At 37.3% G+C, this 20,065-nt stretch overlaps 2 protein-coding genes across 2 annotated transcripts in view; one reads left to right on the top strand and one right to left on the bottom strand.

The window, feature by feature from the left end:
* Nucleotides 1-6,997: 6,997 nt before the first annotated feature.
* LOC123528190 (uncharacterized) lies at nucleotides 6,998-16,295 on the top strand. The gene is made up of 2 exons (XM_045307922.2): nucleotides 6,998-7,383; nucleotides 11,063-16,295. Exons 1-2 carry the CDS (start codon nucleotides 7,058-7,060, stop codon nucleotides 12,420-12,422), a joined length of 1,686 nt encoding a protein of 561 aa, XP_045163857.2. The 5' UTR covers nucleotides 6,998-7,057; the 3' UTR covers nucleotides 12,423-16,295.
* Nucleotides 16,296-16,440: 145 nt separating this feature from the next.
* LOC123526325 (uncharacterized) overlaps nucleotides 16,441-20,065 on the bottom strand; it is a 32,332-nt gene continuing 28,707 nt past the window's right edge. The window contains exons 10-13 of the mRNA XM_045305421.2: nucleotides 19,936-20,031; nucleotides 19,226-19,366; nucleotides 18,352-18,453; nucleotides 16,441-17,148 (exon numbers count right to left, since the gene is read on the bottom strand). Of these exons, the coding sequence (XP_045161356.2) occupies nucleotides 16,904-17,148; nucleotides 18,352-18,453; nucleotides 19,226-19,366; nucleotides 19,936-20,031 (584 nt within the window). The 3' untranslated portion in view covers nucleotides 16,441-16,903. The remainder of the gene's footprint in view (nucleotides 17,149-18,351; nucleotides 18,454-19,225; nucleotides 19,367-19,935; nucleotides 20,032-20,065) is intronic.

Consider the following 20,065-nt stretch of genomic DNA (forward strand, 5'->3'; position numbering starts at 1 on the left):
TGTTATAAACTGACTTGCATTGCACAGGCTACATAACTCTACTTTGCTCTTTTACAAAATCATGCCCCATTTTTAATCCCCCGCCACAAATGGTGGGGGGTTTTAGGAATGGTCTATGTCCATCTTTCCGTCTGTCCGTAACACTCGTGTCCGCTCCGTATCTCCTAAACCCCTTGAAGGAATTTCATAAAACTTGGGTCAAATAATCACCTCATCAAGACGATGTGCAGAACCTATAAGTCAGCCATGCCAGCTCAAGGTCAAGGTCACAACTTACGGTGAAAGGTTTGAGTCTCCCATTTTGTGTCCGCTCTGTATCTCGTAAACTCTTTGAAGAATGATCATGAAACTTGGGTCAAATGATCACCTCATCTGACATCAAGACAATGTGCAGAACCCATGAGTCGGCCATGTCGTTTCAAGGTCAAGGTCACAACTGAAGGTCAAAGGTTTGAGCCTTCCATTTTGTGTCCACTCTATCTCCTAAACCCCTTGTAGGATAATCATGAAACTTTGGTCAAATGATCACCTCATCAAGACGATGTGCAGAACCCATAAGTCAGACATGTTGACTCAAAGTCAAGGTCACAACTCAAGGTCAAAGATTTTAGCCTTCTATTTTATGTCCGCTCTGTATCTTCTAAACCCCTTGAAAGAATTTTATAAAACTTGGGTCAAATGATCACTTCATCAAAAACGATGTGCACAACTTAGAGTCTAAGGTTTGAGCCTTCCATTTAGTGTCCACTCTGTATCTCGTAAACCCCTTGTAAGATTTTCATCAAACTTGGGTCAAATGATCACCTCATCAAGAACTCATGAGTCAGCCATGTCAAATCAAGGTCAAGGTCACAACTCAAGGTCAAAGGTTTGAGTTCTGTATCTCCTAAATCACTTGAAGGATTTTCATGAAATTTGGGTCAAATGATCACCTCATCAAGACATTGTGCAGAGTTCATGAGTAAGCCATGTCAGTTCAAGGTCAAGGTCACAGCTAAAGGTCTAAGGTTTACCGTCTATCCATAGCAGTGGCGGGGGATTTAGCTGTCTTTCAGACTGCCATGTTTATTTAGAAATTTTTGTGCCCCCCTATAGTGGTAGGGGCATTAGATTTGCTTTTATCCATGCGAGTGTCCTTCCGTACGTGCATCCGTCCATCCGTCTGAAGATTGTAATGCACCTAGCTCAAAAAGTTATAGATATAAATTGATGAAACCTTGCATGAGACTTTATCATGATATGAACGCGCAAAACCTCCTATTTTTCGTCTGGCTCTACCCCCTATTTTTAGAGGTATGGCTCCTGAAATAGTCAAAAATGCACATTTTCACCTTGTGACATGCCTAGCTCAAAAAGTATTTGATATAGATTCATGAAACCTTACATGAGTCTTGATCTAGATATGAACTTGCACACGTCCTAATTTTCATTTGGGTACGCCCCCTATTTTCGGAGTTATGGCCACATAAATAGTCAAAAAATGCACATTTTCATCTTGTGACTCGCCTAGCTCAAAAAGTATATAATGTAAATTGATTAAACCTTGCATGAGTTTTTTTTCATGATAAGAACTTGCACACCTATTTTTCATTTGAGTCTGTCCCCTATTTTCAGAGTTACGGCCCCTGAAATAGTCAAAAATGCACATTTTTCACCTTGTGACATGCCTATTTCAAAAAGTATTTGATATAGATTCATGACACCTTGCATGAGTTTTAATCATGATATGAACTTGTGTGCTTCCTATTTTTCGTTTGGGTCCGCCCCCTATTTTCAGAGTTATGGCCTCTGAAAAAGTAAAAAAGTGCATTTTCATCTTGTGACACACCTAGCTCAAGAAGTATTTAATATAAATGGTTGACAACCTCCTTAAGTCTTTATCAACATATAAACTTGCTTACCTCTTATTTTTTGGGCTTGCTCCATTGCCTATTTTTAAAGTTATGGCCCCTGAAATAGTAAAATATAAGCACATTTTCACCTGATTATGTGCCTAGCTCAAAAAGTATTTGATGTAGATTCATGAAACCTTGCTGGAGTCTTATGCTGGATCCATAACTCTCCCTTTCATTTTGTTAGACTTATGGGCTGTATTTTGTTGAAGTTCAGTGTTCTTGAGCAAGATGAGTAAGAAGACCAAGAACCATAACTCTTTCCTTGTTTATTATCCAGCACTAACAGATGAGCGATGGCACTCTCCAGTGGTGCTCTTGTTGCCCCCGGCATCTACTGATGCGGGAGGCATACAGTGATCGTCCTGTCCGTTCGTCCGTCCGTACGAGGTTAACCAAATGGGACGGTTTCAGTCTAGTATCAGTACCCCTTACTTGAATGACTTGATGCTAATGCAGATGTAACCTGTGATCATTCCTCATCTTCAGACATAACCTGAACTCAGTTTGACTTTGACCATGACCTCATTTTGGACTTGAGTTGCTATATATGCATTTTATTTAACCAAATGGGACCGTTTCGTCTAGCATCAATGCCGCTTACAAGAATGAATTGACACTAATACAGATGTAACCTGTGACCATTCCTCATCTTTAGACATCACCTGACCTCAGTTTGACTTTGACCATGACCGCATTTTGGACCAGAGTTGCTTTATATGGGCCATCTCTTGGTTAACCAAATGGGACCGTTTCGTCTAGCATTAATACCACTTACAAGAATGAATTGATACTAATACAAATGTAATCTGTGACCATTCCTCATCTTCAAACATCACCTGTCCACAGTTTGACCTTGACCTCGTTTTGGACTTGGGGTGCTTTGTATCGAGAAGGGTGCCACCGGGGGCATCAAGCTTTTATTGAACGCAGCTCCACCAATAAAATTCTAAAATATATGTTGGATGTTGTGATTTGAGCTTATCTGAAGCTTGGGTTCTGTGTCAGATTTTACAGCTTCGATAGAAGATACCAACTTCCACCCTCTTCCATCGACTGCTTTGTGGATGTTCGTCAAACTTCGTTAACTCTTAGCCTGCTGCAGGCGAATTTAACAGCCTTTGCAAACAGCTTGGAACCAGATCAGACGCCGATTAAATCGGCGTCTGATCAGGTTCCAAGCTGTTTGCTACTCTGACAATATTTCTTCCAATTTTGGAGCAAATTGAATGAACTTTACAATTTTAGCAGACGACATTTCCAGCAGACGACAATTTATCTAGCATGCTAAAGGTTAAAATGGTTTAGCTTGACTGTACATAAAGAGCTGGTTGACAGTATTTCACCAAACAAAGTCAGTAACAGTGTAATAATGTTCTATGTGTTTTACAAACTTTATGGATCTTAGGACGATTTGGCACAAAGTTTATGCATAGAACACGTCATTTCTACCATGTTAAGTCTGTTCAAGTTATGTTAAGGTCATACATGTAGATAAAGGGCTGGTAACATGTGTTGATTTTGTTGTATGTCTTTTTTTCAATAACTTACTTGATACAAACGTTCCGAATAACCACATGTTGCACAGAGTCTTGAGATCAAATGCCTGATTTCTAGTACAGCGAACCGCCTCTATTTTGGACAGCTATGTTCAGGGTCGGATATGCCGTGATAGTGGTGTGGAGATCAACACTAAAGTGAATTAAAGTGTCCTATTTCGTTTGCTTGCTTTAAATCAAACTGTTATTCTGCTTCAAATAATTAGAAAGTGTACTTTTGTGACATAAAATGCATCACCTAGTCGAATGCATGTATTGATTATGCATGCAGATTATTCTTGAACTTAGTGCAGTGTTAAACAGATTCTTTTCACAAGTCAACTGTTAAACACGTAAATGTACAAATTACTGTCTCGGCTTGGTCCGAAATTCATCTTTGGCACAATCAACTGTAGACAAAATATCACCGACGGAAATGTGTATACACTAATTTTTTTGTCCCCTTTTCAGGTTTAGAAATGTTAAAACTACACCTGATTGTTGTGTACTCAACTCGTACTGTATTGTTATGTTTGTAAGAATGGAATTTGCACAATTTGTATTATGAATATTTTGCTGTGACGTTTCGCCCCTCAGTCCTTCCCCACACCCCACGTTTGTAAAAGCTCGTATACTAACTTGCCAATGATTTAAGAGAACACCTGAATTCCTAGCTGATCTCTTTTATGAACTAGCATCAACATTCTGTTTAGCTTCCGAAATTCAGTAAAATTGATGATCAGTGACTCTGGTTTCATTTAAGGATATATGCAAGGCATTTAACAGCCTAATCAATCTACATGTACATTTTCTTAAATAAAAAGAGGTTTTTTGTTGGAAATAATTAAGAGATATGTTTGTATTTACTGATTATTTACTTGCACTGAAATGTGCATGATCAGAGGTTTTCTGAATAGACTTATTCAAGTATTTTGTCTTCATTATCTGTATCTATCCTTAAAATGACTTGTTATAGTCTTTATAGTTTGAAAGAATTATATACAATTAACAAGCTGTATTTAGCAAAATAGTTAAGATCATTTGATTTAATTTGGTTGTTAAAGGAAAAATTTGTCCTTGGTTTAGAACATTATGTTTTAAAATATTAACCTAAACTCTGCTGGCTGGAAATGTCCGGGATACTTTTTGATTCAAATGGCAACCATTCAACATTGTAATTTTGTCATACGATGAAGTAATACTGTAAATTGAAAACAGAAATGTTCATTAAACTAATCAAATTACTTAAACATATTAAGCTTTCCCAGAGTGTTATAACTTGAACCTATGGAGCATACCTTGTTTTAGTCATAGTCTTGGAACTCCCAAGAACAGCCTTATTCAGCTTCTATGCGTATACACTGTATCATAATTAAACTGATACTAATTTTAAAAACATTACTTAAAAAAAAAAGAAATGCGTTTTTGCGTAAATAAACGCAAACATTTCAAGTATTATTTCGCGCTGGTCAAAACTACTTTTCCTGTGCCAATGTTTAAATTAATAAAATCTATAAGAAGATTATTTGATGTACAGAACGCGACATCCGACACTGCCCATAAGAGGTAATGAAATGTGCAACCCCTCTTACTGTTTATGATAAAATTGAATGGACTAGACAAGATGCAGACTCAAAGTAACTTCGAATTTTAAAACATTTCCAGTCACGGATCTGTACTTGTACAACATGATAATTTAGGGGAAAGTCTCAAAATAATAATTTTAACACTAATCGTTCGAAGTCGCAAGTGGATAAGCAAGCTAACATGTCGGGGGACCATGAATTCGTCGGGTGCACCCGGGTACTCTAGTCAGCAATGTCCCAGCGAGCGATATTTCACTGTACATTGTTTACTTGAAAATAAAATTTGCAAAATACAACAACAACAACAGTTCTGGAAAAGGTTTTGAATCAGTCGCAATGATCAGTCAATGGAGGAGAGAATTCAGACGAGTAATTGAAAAAAAAAAAACATTGGCAGTATTGACAGTCTTGAGTTACATGACTCAATAGTTTTGTTAATCAGACATTAGAAATGATACTTTTCGGACGACAGACGGCAAAGTAGATAGACTGGCTCTTAACCCTTATCATGCTGGACACGACTGATTCTGACTTTGCGAGCAGTGTAGATTATGAACAGCCTGCACATCCGTGCAGTATGATCATGATCTGCACTGTTCGCCATTCTGTCAGTATCTCTTTGTTAAGCACCCCTTTTAACAGTTAAGGGTTAAAGCTATAGAGGCTATATAGCGATCCCCCTGCTGGGGTGGGAGTGCGGGGAATCAAGTACGTTAGGAACTATTTTGCGTGTTTCGGAACGTTAAGGGTTAAGGTACTATTTTCTTTCAGATAATTGCATTTTGATCGGTTAATATTTCTTTATGTAAACTATAATATTGTAGGTGTTGCTGAAACATATGAAATATGTAAATCATGGATTGGTTACAGACTAGAAAATACTAACATAAAAATCCAGAACTGACTCCTGTGGTGTGAGATGTTATCAACAAAACAAAATTACCGTGCATGATATCCGTATTGCCCTCTCTCTAAATGCCAATGCATAGACTAATGAATACTCTGATATAATAACAATTAAACAGCTGTATTGTTTATTTAAAGGTTACATGTATCATACCCGGGTCCAGGGGGGGGCTTTTGCCCTCCTCCCCCCCCCCCCCCCCCCACCAGTAAATGCACCAGAGGCCACAATTTCATACCTTATTTCAGAAAAAAATCCAGGGGGTGGGGGGGAGATCCTGGGATTCCCCCCAGTCCCCTCTAACATGGGCAAAGGCAAAGGCACCGCTCCAATACATACCCGCTCTCAGCGCTCCGACGCTATGCGCCTCGGTGGTGACGTCTTCGCTCTAGACTATGCATCAGTATCTATATATACATATCCGAGCACATATAATTAGAAAACAACACCATTTGTTACATACCCAGCCAAATATGGCTTATGAGACATATTTATACTGCCAAGAGTCTATATTTGTAAGTTATAAGATCACACCATTTGTGATATACAATAATTTTTCTTCTGAATATTCTCTATGATATAAATTGTGAAAAGATATTTTATGTGGCTTTATCACTATTTATGTTCTATCGTGAAGATATCCCATTACTGTTTTAGTTGTCATTTTTACGGATAGACGCACTGCCGGGATGCAGATCTACAGTACCATCTGTTTACAACTGACTAAATAAAGTTCCAGCTAAAAGGTTAAAAGAATAAAGGAAGTTTGAAACATGTTTTTTAAAATTAACATTGGATTAATGAAATGTACTATTACTAAATGAAATATTAGCGCTAGAGACTTATTTTAGTATATAATTATAATATATCGAGGACTCAACGCGAAACAAGTGTACACAGAAATAGTAGCAGATAGACTACTTTCGCGTAGAGCTCTCGATATGTTTTCTTGCAAAAATATTAATCTGCAATAGAATCTCAAAAATAGCAGTATAGATGTCACAATAGACCTGATAATTACTGGATTAACTTACAGTAAATGGGCCTTGTCGACAAGGTCACTTCGAATCGGATTGAATACATTGTACATGTATATAAATCTCACCGTATGTTCACCACAAGATCAGCTAACAAAAAATGTCGACTGAAGAATTTGAAAATGCATCCGATGAAATTAAAAACATTTCGTGTAGTGTTTGTTCAAGGAAAAATGTGAGAAGAGAAGCAAAGGCGTATTGTACAGAATGTCAGGAATATTATTGTGCTTCTTGTACCGACATGCATAAAATGTTTTCTTCAATGAGTGGACACAGATTGTTGGACAAGTCTACAGCTGGCTTGCCGTCTACTTTGCAAAACATTCCGACAGAATATTGCTCCATCCATAGAGGCAGGCTGTTAGAGATGTACTGCAGCAACCACGAAGAGATACTGTGTCCAACATGTGCAGCTCTCAACCATAGGTATAACTTTTTCTTTGTACTGTAGGTTGTGAACGTAACGTATTTATGTAGCCATAATAATTTACAAAAATATTGAGCGTATAAAACTATAATAAATTGCTTTTCTTCTCAAAAATGGTGATTGGTGCAGTTTTCCTTTATAAATCAATCAAATGGCGGAGATGGTGGAAACTCCAAACTATCTTTTTAAAAGGTAAAAGTAAAGGTGAGCTTTATTTAACGTTTTTTAGTTCGACTGTTGTACTCGCCCCGATGTTGGTGTCGCCGTTGGTTAAAGTTTTTTTATAAAGTCAGATATATCTGTTACTATTAAAGCTTTTGACTTGAAACTCAAAGTAGTTATTTACTATCAAAATCTACACCAGAAGACACAATTCCCATTCCTCTGTTTGAATTTTGACAGAAGTTTTGGTCACAAGTTTTTGATAAAGTCAAATATCTCTGTTACTATCAAAGCTTTTGACTTGAAACTTAAAATACTTATTTACCGTCAAAGTCTACACGAGGAAAAACAATCCCCATAACTCTGTTTGAATTTTGATAGAATTATGTCCCATTTTAACTTAGAATTTTTTGTTAAAATTTTTGATAAAGTCAAATATCTCTGTTACTATTAAAGCTTTTGACTTGAAACTCAAAACAGTTATTTACTATCAAAGTCTACACCAGGAGACACAATTCCCATAACTATGATTTTAATTTTGACAGAGTTATGTCCCTTTTTAACTTGGATTTATTTACTGGCAAAGCTCTAATTCAGAGTCAAGCACTGAGAAAAGTCGAGCGCGCTGTCCTACGGACAGCTCTTGTTATATAATTTATTTATATAATCTAACATGCAACACGAGCTACAAAGCTCTTGTGCGACAAACTAGGTATCCACTAACAAAGGGTCATTCAAAGGACTAGTAGAACGATTCGTTTTAACCTGTTAACTGTTATTCAAATCCAATTGATCCTAGTCTTCAGTAGAAAGCTTACAGCAAAACTTGCATTTATTAGAGTTATTAAGGTAACGGATTGGGCCATGGAGTTTAATCCAGGTAAGGGAGAGATCCCCTTAGGATACATAGGAAGAGAAAACCTGTCCTTTACCCCTACAGGTTACACAATACCCTACTTAAATCTGCAGATCATTTCAAATTCCAAATCGCCCCCACCTCCTTCACACACACACACACACACACACACACATTAACAATGATCACCTCCAAGGCCAATGAAAGCCAATGAAACGAGTGGTGGGTGTTGAACTTATGAGTCAGCCATATTGGCTCAGGTTCAAGCTCACAACTCGGGGTCAAAGGTTTGAGCCTTCCATTTCATGTCCGCTCTTATCTCTGAAACCCCTTGAAGGATTTTCATGAAACTTGGGTCAAATGATCATCTCATCAAAACAATGTGCAAAACTCATGAGTGCGCCATGTTGGCTCAAGTTCAAGGTCACAACTTTGGGTCAAATGTTTGAGCCTTCCATTTTGGTTAGGCTCTTTATCTCCTAAACCCCTCGAAGGAATTTCACGAAACTTGGGTCAAAGGATCATCTCATCAAGAGATTAAGGTTTTCCTGTATCATCAAGAGATTAAGGTTTTCCTGTATCTCAGTTCCAGCGACATATGAAACTCCGCACAAGACATATTTCTGATCAAACTACTTACATTCTCAAGTTAGAGAACTCATACCTGAAATTAATTCAAATTATTGCCCTTCTAGTCTTAAAAATTCGGTTGAAGTTTTGCATGCAAGTATGTAGTTGTTCGCAATTTGAGTTTCGTGTCCAATGTTTGTTTGTTACGTAATGTCTCTTTTTGGAATTGATGATAGCATTTTATGTAGCAATTTTAGGTGTGGTGGGGCACTTTTACTCAATGTTTCTAATCGTAGAGACACCCTTCGTGTTGTTTAAGTTTTCGTCAAAATAACAGAAATCTTTAAACGTTATTTTAGCTCGACTAGTTGAAAACTAAGGAGAGCTGTCATACCACGGCTTCGTCGTCACAACTGGTCATATAGCTTTGAAACTTTCATCACTATGTCCAGTTTTAGGCAAGAGTACATAACTCTGTCGTCGATTTTGACTGAATTATGACCTCTTTTAACTTACAAATTTTGGTTAGGTATTCCTACCACTTCCTATTTTGTATAAACTACTTGACACATGGTTTGAAACTTTTATCACTTGTTTGCTTCAACAGTCTCCATCTGTAGGCAAGAGTACATAAATCTGTCAAGTAGTTTGGCTCAATTAATAACAATATGGCCCTTTTTGGACAATCGTGGAAATTGGTTAATTTTTCGTAAAAGTCCGTATCTTGTCAAAACTATTTGACTTGTGACTTTGAAACTTTGAACTCCTGTTCATTGTATCAGTTTCTATCTGTAGGCAAGTGAGTGAGTGAGTGAGTGAGTCGGGTTTTACGGCGAATCGACACAAAACGGTCATATATCGCCAGAGTACATAACTCTGTCAACTATTGTAGCTAAATTATGGCCCTTTATGGACTTGAAAACTGACTTCAGTTTTTGTACATGTCCACGTTTTGTCAAAACTATTCGACATATGGCTTTGAAGCTTTGAATACGTGTTCATTGTCATGATCTCCATCAGTAGTAAAGGGTATGTAACTATAGCAAAGATATTTGGCTGAATTTTTCACGGTTTTGGACTTGGAGTATTTTCTTACCAGTCCATACTTGTTTCTAAACTGTTTGACATAAGGCTTTGAAACTTTAACCACTTATTTACTTTCACATTTTCCATATGTTAGGCACGACTACATAACTAGGACAAGGGACAAGGAGTTTGGCTTAGTTATGGCCCTTTTTGACATAGAAATTAGTTAAGTTTTGCGTACCGTTCAATACTTTGTCTTAACAGTTTAATTTATGGCTTTGAACCTTTAAACACTTGCTTTCCATCATTTTCTCTATGTGGAGACAAGAGTACAGAACCTTTCTACTCACAACGTTTTAACTAGACCATTTGAAAAATAAGCAGACTTAATCACTTCTTCAAATAATCGAGTTCGCTGTCAACAGACAGCTCTTGTTGTATCTTAGTATCCCGCATCCAACATATCCAAATCTCGCTTCCCTTCCCAGCCATTAGACCATGTATTTTAGTGTCCTTCATTTAATATCTCGGGGCTGGGGGTGGAGGTGGGGTCTGGATTGGAGGGGATGCATGTGTACCATCTTTGTTGTGCAAAGTTTTTCTGTGTAGAAAGCAGATTGTTCTTTTCTAGCATCTAATACCTTCGTTTCTTTCCTCATATGAATGATATGTACAGACATACAGACATAAGGTTTATACGGTATTTAAGATCAGTCAAATTAGGTTGTGTGTATAATTAACTAGATGGTTCATAGTTATGCCCACTTTTAAATGTAGATTTATAAGTAAACTGTGTAAAAAAACAAAAAACATTGGGTTGTTTTACGTTTCATGCTTCATTGATGATGGTTCATTGCTGCTTCCCAACTGTGGACTCCGGAGTGAATTTCCATTCGCTCCGATATCGGGATACGGGTGTACTTTTACCAAAACAAAGCTCATCGAGGACAATTTCTATGGAAAACTTGATTGTCATACTAAACATGCTTTTTACAAAATAAATACACAAATATGCACTGCCTGGATTATAAATTGTAATTATAAATGATACATTTCTTTTACAGATCGTGTCAGAGCATACATTTGATACCAGATGAAATTGACAGTTTATATAGGCGGTCAGAATTTGACGAAGCAACCAAGCAACTACACAATATACAGAAAGGTATGGAAGATATCAAGAAATCTAAGGAGACACGCATGGAAGAGTATATAAAATGTCGAAAAGAAGTAATTGATTCTGTTAAAAAGTTCCGAAAGGAAATGGAAGCCGCTTTGGAAAAACTTGAAACTGATCTAGTAAAGAAAGTTGAAACCGAGTGTGACAAAACAGAAGCAGTGTTACAGACGGAGATCATTGAAGTAAGAAAATGTATCGATGAACTGAAACAAACTGCTAGTCAACTAATGAAGTCCGTTGGAAACAGGGTTCAGGAATTTGTCTGTGTGAAAACCTCCGAGAAAGTGATCCGTAAAGCAAACGAGGCTGAATGTCTTCTACAGAGAACAAATGAAGTTGGAACGTCTTTCTCCGTTGATTCAATCATTCAAGAATTTCTAGAAGAAATGTACACGTTTGGACAAGTTTTTATTTCAAAAAGAACGTATGCGGAGGAAAAGCTAACAGAAGTGTATGTTCGGACTCCAAATGATATAAACAAGTGTAACATATTTGGGGCATGCTTTATTGATGATGGGTCATTGCTACTTGCCGATTATGGCAACATTACTTTGAAACGTGTGGATCTTTCTTCATATTCTGTCAGAGATTATGTAGAACTAAATGACAGTCCCTTTGCTATATGTGAGACATATCCGAACAACGTTGCTGTATCCCATCACAACTACGTCATTCAGTTTGTGGCAATTGGAAAAGAAATGGTAAAGTACAAAAAGCTACGTCTAGGGCACTTTTGCTTCAGTCTTGCTTTTAAAGACGGAAAACTGTTTATCAGCGATCGGAATATCTCCGTCTACATCTATGATATGAGCGGCATTCTTCTTAGTAAAACAGATACTGAAAACGCAGGTAATCCAATCTTCAGTGAATGTCGAATGGTAGTTCCTAGTACGATTGGAGACAAAGTTTTTGTGGTAGACAGAGATAATGGTCTGATAACGTTTGATTCGTTTGGAAACTATGAATCAACATTCACAGATCCTAACTTGATTCAAACAACGGCTGTATGTGCTGACAAGAGAGGAAACCTATTTGTTTGTGAAGTAGAATCATTAAATATTGTTCAAATTAGTGAAAAGCCGAAAAGAGTTATCGGTGTAATTGTTAGAGAAGTAGCTGAAAACCCCAGAGATTCATATGTACGAGTATCCAGTATTTGCTTTGATCCAAATGGGAACAAACTCATTGTAGTATACTCGGGAGATTACATAGATGTCTTTCAGCTTGCTGTTACGCATGTATAGAGACAGGCACCAGTACCCCGAATAGTATTGATGTCTTCGACGAAATGATTACAGCAATTTACGTGCTATAACGTGTTATAAACTTATCGTCTGCTATTTTGACATTAATGTTATAGCTCAACAGACACAATATTTTTCGTAATGAACATTAGAAACACAGAAGATGGAATTGACAGGTTGTAATTACATAAACAACTACATTGTACATGTATTTTTTTCTTGTATTAATTTTGCTTTCTCAAACAATGAAACTTTGCAGCAATTCACATTTAACTGCTACAAAGTGCCCGTAAAATTGACTAGTTGTGTATGTTGTTACAGTTATATGGCAGCTATTGCACATTTAAAAATGGAGAAAATTTGGAGCAATTTCCAAACTATTAAAAACAGACTGTGTTCTTGTTTACTGCAATTTCATTCTTTAACATCATCATAGTTGGGAGTTTCTTTAAATTTTCACCAATAGTTGCAAAATTATGTTCCGAGAAAAAAGGCTATGTGGAAATTATTCAAAACATAGTGATAGTTTTTTATGCTCTGCACTTGGTCTCATCGCCATCTATCATTACCTCAAATGTGTGTTCAATTATCTGTTATAGTTACAAACTTAATGCAAATTGTTAGATATAAATTATACGCAAAATATGAACAATTATTGCATAGTATCTGGGTAAATAAAACAGATATGCTTGTGGCGCCTCCGTGGCCGAGTCGTTAAGGTCGCCACGACTCACTTGTCCTTGAAAGTCTCCATATCACCTTATAAGGGTGACGATGCGACGTTAAATCCAACAAAACAAAAACAAAGATACGTTTGTGCGTCTATAACAGTACTTTGTATTAGGCTGTATTATAAATGTTTATAAAACGCAGAATAAATCTATAAATAAACAAATTACATTTCCAAATGTGACATCAACTGAGATTTCACTCTAGCCAAGTTAAATATATTTGATGAGGATTTTTAATAAATCAGCATTTAAATGATAAAATGTACTGAACAAAAGCGGGTTACCCAACATAAACTTCTTTGCCAGAACCTTAAAAAATACTGTTTTTTTTTTTAAATTAGAGATATCTTTTTGCCAATATTCTGTTAATAAGATCTCAATATTTCAAAAATACCGAATCGCACAAAGGCACAATCTTACTCATTTTACTTTCGCATCCTATTTATAAAAATCGCAATGATACATAATTATACGTAAATGCTGTTTTTATTTAGAAACCGGGTGAATACTAAAACTTGATAAGAAAACAGAGGTGTAAATTTCATTGATTTATTAGAAAATAGTAAAATATCTTACAAATATCAATATTCCTTTTCAATAAGATCCGACAACGACGTTTTTATATTTTTGCCAAAATATTGGCTTAATTAACTTACAACGCTTAATCTCTGGTTTGTAAATTCTGTAATTTTTAATATACTTTTGAAACTTTTCAAAAATAGGTAAAATGAGTAAATTTGCATTATGTTATTAATGGATTTTGTTGCAATTTTAAGATCAATAAATTATCAAATTACTGAGCAAATAATCTTCAGCAAAAACTTTGAACAACATCTGGAACATATAGACATGGTATTGTGACTCTATCAGCATCCTTGTTAAATTTTACATCATCAGCAGCAAGCAACTTGTTCTGTATAAGGTCCAGTGTACATTATTATGTCTCCCCCAGGAGACATATTGTTTTTGCCCTGTCCGTCCGTCCGTCCTTCCGTCCGTCCGTCCGTGCCCGCGAAATGATGGTTAAGTGACTGCATAACGGTACTTTCTCTTTGATGTCATTCATTCCGTTCTGTTTATGTGACTATTTTCTTTTTATGTGACTGTTAGAACAATAGAGAGAAGAATGGGGGTGTCACATAAAGACCGTTTCGTTAGAACTTCCGTCCGTTCGTCCGTCCGTCCGTTCGTACGTCACACTTCATTTCCGAGCAATAACTGGAGAACCATTTGACCTAGAACCTTCAAACTTCATAAGATTGTAGGGCTGCTGGAGTAGACGACCCCTATTGTTTTTGGGGTCACTCCGTCAAAGGTCAAAGTCACAGGGGCCTGAACATTGAAAACCATTTCCGATCAATAACTATAGAACCACTTGACCCAGAATGTTGAAACTTCATAGGATGATTGGTCATGAAGAGTAGATGACCCCTATTGATTTTGGGGTCACTCCGTCAAAGGTCAAGGTCACAGGGGCCTGAACATTGAAAACCATTTCCAATCAATAACTAGAGAACCACCTGACCCAGAATGTTGAAACTTCAAAGGATGATTGGTCATGAAGAATAGATGACTCCTATTGTTTTTGGAGTCACTCCGTCAAAGGTCAAGGTCACAGGGGCCTGAACATTGAAAACCATTTCTGATCAATAACTAGAGAACCACTTGACCCAGAATGTTGAAACTTCATAGGATGATTATACATGCAAAGTAGATAACCTCTATTGATTTTGGGGTCACTCCATTAAAGGTCAAGGTCACAGGGACCTGAACATTGAAAACCATTTCCGGTCAGTAACTTGAGAACCACTTGACCCAGAATGTTGAAACTTAATAGGATGATTGGTCATGAAGAGTAGATGACTCCTAACGATTTTGGGGTCACTCTGTGAAAGGTCAAGGTCACAGGGGCCTGAACATTGAAAACCATTTCCGGTCAGTAACTTGAGAACCACTTGACCCAGAATGATGAAACTTCGTAGGATGATTGGCCATGCAGAGTAGATGAACCCTAACGATTTTAGGGTCACTCTGATAAAGGTCAAGGCCACAGGGGCCTGAACATGGAAAACCATTTCCAATCAATTACTTGAGAACCTCTCGACCCAGAATGTTGAAACTTCATAGGATGATTGTTCATGCAGAGTAAATGACCCTTATAGTTTTTGGGGTCACTCCGTTAAAGGTCAAGGTCACAGGGACCTGAACATTGAAAACCATTTCCGGTCAGTAACTTGAGAACCACTTGACCCAGAATGTTGAAACTTAATAGGATGATTGGTCATGAAGAGCAGATGACCCCTAACGATTTTGTGGTCACTCTGTGAAAGGTCAGGGTCACAGGGGCCTGAACATTGAAAACCATTTCCGGTCAGTAACTTGAGAACCACTTGACCCAGAATGATGAAACTTCGTAGGATGATTGGTCATGAAGAGTAGATGAACCCTAACGATTTTAGGGTCACTCTGATAAAGGTCAAGGCCACAGGGGCCTGAACATGGAAAACCATTTCCAATCAATTACTTGAGAACCTCTCGACCTAGAATGTTGAAACTTCAAAGGATGATTGTTCATGCAGAGTAAATGACCCTTATTGTTTTTGGGGTCACTCCGTTAAAGGTCAAGGTCATAGGGACCTGAACATTGATAACCAGTTCCGATCAATAACTTGAGAACCACTTGACCCAGAATGTTGAAACTTCATAGGATGATTGAACATGCAGAGTAGATGACCCCTACTGATTTTGGGGTCAGTCTAATAAAGGTCAAGGTCACAGTGGCCTGTTCATGTAAAATCATTTTTTTGGAAATAACTTGAGAACCACTTGACTTACAATGTTGAAACTTAATAGGATGATTGGACATGCAGAGTAGATGACCCCTATTTATTTTGAGGTCACTTGATCAAAGGTCAAGGTCACAGGAGCCTGAACAGTGACTTGAGAACCACTAGGCCACTAGTGTTGAAATTTAGCGGGATGACTGGACATGCCAAGTAGATGATCCCTATTGCAGCCAACCATCAGTGTCTCTTTGACTTTCGCTCCTGACCCCTATTGACTTCGTGCCTATAGGACTTTGCATTGGGGGAGACATGCGCTTTTTTACAAAAGCATTTTCTAGTTTATAATTGTTGACAATTGTATACAGTTTCAATACTTATTGCATGTTTATTATCAAATTGCACACATGTATATAATATATACAAATCATTGTATTTATTTTTTCACATTTGCTGGTAATATCTAAATACTTTTGAAATGTTGAACCAAAACAACATTCTGTATATAATTTAGTACATTTTATTACCGATTATCAATTCTGATTACATGCACCTCTCAGTAATTCATTTATAGTACTGGACCCGTAACGGATGTTGGCAATTTTCGTGTGATTACGTAGATCTACGTTAGAGTTTTTCACCTGTTTCGTCGACTCGGAGAGCCAAGTGACTCTCCATCTCCGACGCACAAGTCGAAACAGCGTACGAATAAAACATTGTACGTTGTAATACGTACTTATACGAAAATAACCGAAGCTGTTACGGACCCACAACAAAAGCAGATATTGGAATTCTTCACCTAAACTGTGGACAAGTACTTTTTAACAGTACGTACAAGTTTTGACCACATTAACTCAAATACAAATAAATATAACATGATCAAATATTTTGTAACTTTTATAAATTACACTCTCTATGTTCAAAGAACAGTTCACAAATCAGATCTGAGTTGTTTTTATTTACTTCTTCATCGTTTTCGACGAGTTTCTGCAGCATCTGTTAAACGTTTAGGTCTTGCCCGGGTATTAATAACGGGGTTGTTCAGTGGCTGTCCTCGGCGTTCGGGCGTTCCCATTACGCTTACTTGGGCATTTTCCGTTTTACAGATGCCACACATGTAGGGACACTCCTCGGGTACATTGTAATACATCTGACAATATCTTGGCGGCCAGAATCGACAAAACCCAGGGTCGCCATTGATTGGGCACTGAGCTGCAAAACAAATGAGTCATACTTAGGTCGTTTCAAACAGATTTTAGGGACAAAAAGTACCAATAGCTGGTAAAGTTAAATCTTCTGAAAGTCTTCTTAAAATACTGGAGTTTTGCATGACATAATATTGTCAGGAATTTCAAGCAAATGATTGACCAGCGTTAAAGACACTAACCTCGAGATCTTTCTTAAAAGTTTGGCAATATCATGAACATTAGAATTTGAGTTTATGTTTCTAAGCTATCTTAAAAATGCAAAATCAGGGATAAAAAGATGACCGGGTCGGGAATCGTACTAGAGCCGACACGGCTTTAAAACATTTCCGTAGTCTTTACCAAAACCGCCATGGAGAAATATGACATTGTGTATAATACGTAAGATATTAAAGAAGTTTACCTCGAGTACAGAGTTAAAACGTTTTTTTTTAAATTTTCAGACGTATGAATAGCTTATTCTTGTGTTTCCATAACATATATTCTGTCAGCAATTATGTTTCAAAGCTTTGAATATAGCATTAATTCCCTGATACCTATTTTTTTACTATTTTATTGTCATACGATCTGTAGGCTATAACATGATACACCATATTTAACTTTCCTTAATTTAGAGAATTGTCGAGGCACATTACAGTCATAGGGAAATTGAAAAGACGGGAAATGAAATATCAGAAGTTTACAGATATTACTAATGGGTGAACATTTAAACCAGAGTAATAAAACCACACATTTTGTTTTCATTATTATTAATTTTCTTTTTTCAAAATTCAGAGATCGTGCCACAATATCACAAAATATGGACTGGTTGAAATGTTTGTACTAGAATCCTGATATTTGTCCAGAAAGTTCACATCAAGAACGAAGGCTAAGTCTATACCAGTGAGTACTTGAAATGTAGCAGTAATTAGACAAAGAACAAATCTATCTTTCACTGGGGTGCCCGATGAAATTTGCTAAAAAAAACTTTGGAAAAGGTTAAAAATGTTTTTAGTTTTACATATACGGTCAAATTATGTTTCACTCACGAATACGCGATACATTTGTAACTGCATTTTCACTGGTGGATACTCCACTTGCGACAATATTGGACTTTTCGTTCAGTTGTTAATATACATAAGTTATATGATTAATTTTGGCATTGTTATTTACCTTATACCCATTTTGACAATACTTTAACTAAAAGCACCAAAGTAAATTAAGAGCTTACCAAATTCACACGTGTCACCAGTGAAAGGTTTTCTGCAGCTACAAGCGCACGTGTTCGTGTCCAATGTTCCTCCATTACTACATCTCTTGCCCGCGCATGGAGCTGAAAGATAGGGAACAAGACATTTTGCCTACTGAAACATTTCCAAGAGGACAAAAATGTCAATTGATATGGTTATAATCAAGTACGCGCCATGGTATGCTTCATCACCATTTCTTGGCAAACATTATGTTCATTGTTATTGTAAAAAGTAATTATCTGAAAATTCATGGAAAGATACAGAGGCACTCCGTGCTGTAACAAAAGGATGGACGACTGGAAAGATGGCAAATTCAAATATATTTTACACCGCCTCAATAGTCTAGTTGTAAAGCTCCCGCTTCGAGTGCGGGAGGTCGTGGGTTCGATCCCTGACCGCGTCAAACCAAAGACGTAAAAATGGTACTAGTAGCTTCCTCGTTTGGCGCTCAGCATTAAGACGATAGTGCTAGGACTTGTCAGCCCGGTATCAGTATAATGTTACTGGGTTAGGTATCATGTCACGTGTCTACGGCATGATACTCGAGTGAGGCAGCACTATAAAGTTGGACATTGTACTCACTGCTACACGTAGACACCGTCGATTATATGATTGAAAATCTGTTGAAACAGACGTGAAACCCGAGCACACATCCACACAAATACATTTTGTCTCCAAAGAATGAAGAGAGTATGGAGAAATGAGAGAGATAGAACTACGAAAGTTGTCTTGTTGTGTATATGACCGCCCTCCCCCCTCTACAAACACACTTTTACGGTCCGCTCCTCCTTCCCACACAAATATACCCATACTTATACAACCTCCCATCACCCCCACTAACACACCCGTACTTACGGTCGCAGAGGCCGCACATGACTGGGCAGTAGTCTCTCTTTATGTTAAAGTATCGGTCACATTCTCCGCAGCCCACCGTTCCTCCCTGACTTGAACACATTCTCATATCGTTACCATTTTCTCCGTAGTTTCTACAAGATGCTAAAATACAAACATTACGATTCTTATTCTTGTCACATGTTCTTATTCTGATTGTGTGCGATTTAATAAAATGCAAACAATTTTCTAGAATGCAAATAACCTGATAAATGTTTTATTTCCAGACTATAGGCCATTAAAAGTACAAACAGTTGAAAGATTCCTTGTATTTCACGATAGTAGCTTGATGTTCGTCGTTGCCTTGTGGGTCAGGCATTCTCTTCGGAAACAAAATGTAAAAGGTTAGAATCCCACGAAGAATCGTTCTGATGTTGCCGGTTCGTAAGCTGTTGCTTGTTAAGGAAGGGTTACTGATTGCCTTACTACCTGCTGACATTTGTTAAAGTATTGGATTCGGAATGTAGGATTCAGAAAGTACAGGCAAATGTGCTTCAAACGTAAAAATGTCTGGTTCATTCCAGAAAGGTTGGTATCGTGGTAAAACAACACTTTACTTAGTTCTCATATTGTTCAACTCTAGAGACAAATTTTCCGTACACCTTTTTTTGAAATCACATTAATATTAATGATTAACAAGCTCATGTATCTTTTAGGCACACGAAGCATTATACCTTCGTCGTCCCGGACCCCAGTGTAGCGGCATCCGAACGATGACGTAAATGTTGTAATGTTCGGCGTGGTAACTACATTCGTGATAGCTGTTCCATCTGCAAGATAACGAATTATTTTATATAATGTATA

This window comes from Mercenaria mercenaria, chromosome 14 (genome assembly GCF_021730395.1).
Source record: "Mercenaria mercenaria strain notata chromosome 14, MADL_Memer_1, whole genome shotgun sequence".
Taxonomy (NCBI): Eukaryota; Metazoa; Mollusca; class Bivalvia; order Venerida; family Veneridae; genus Mercenaria; species Mercenaria mercenaria.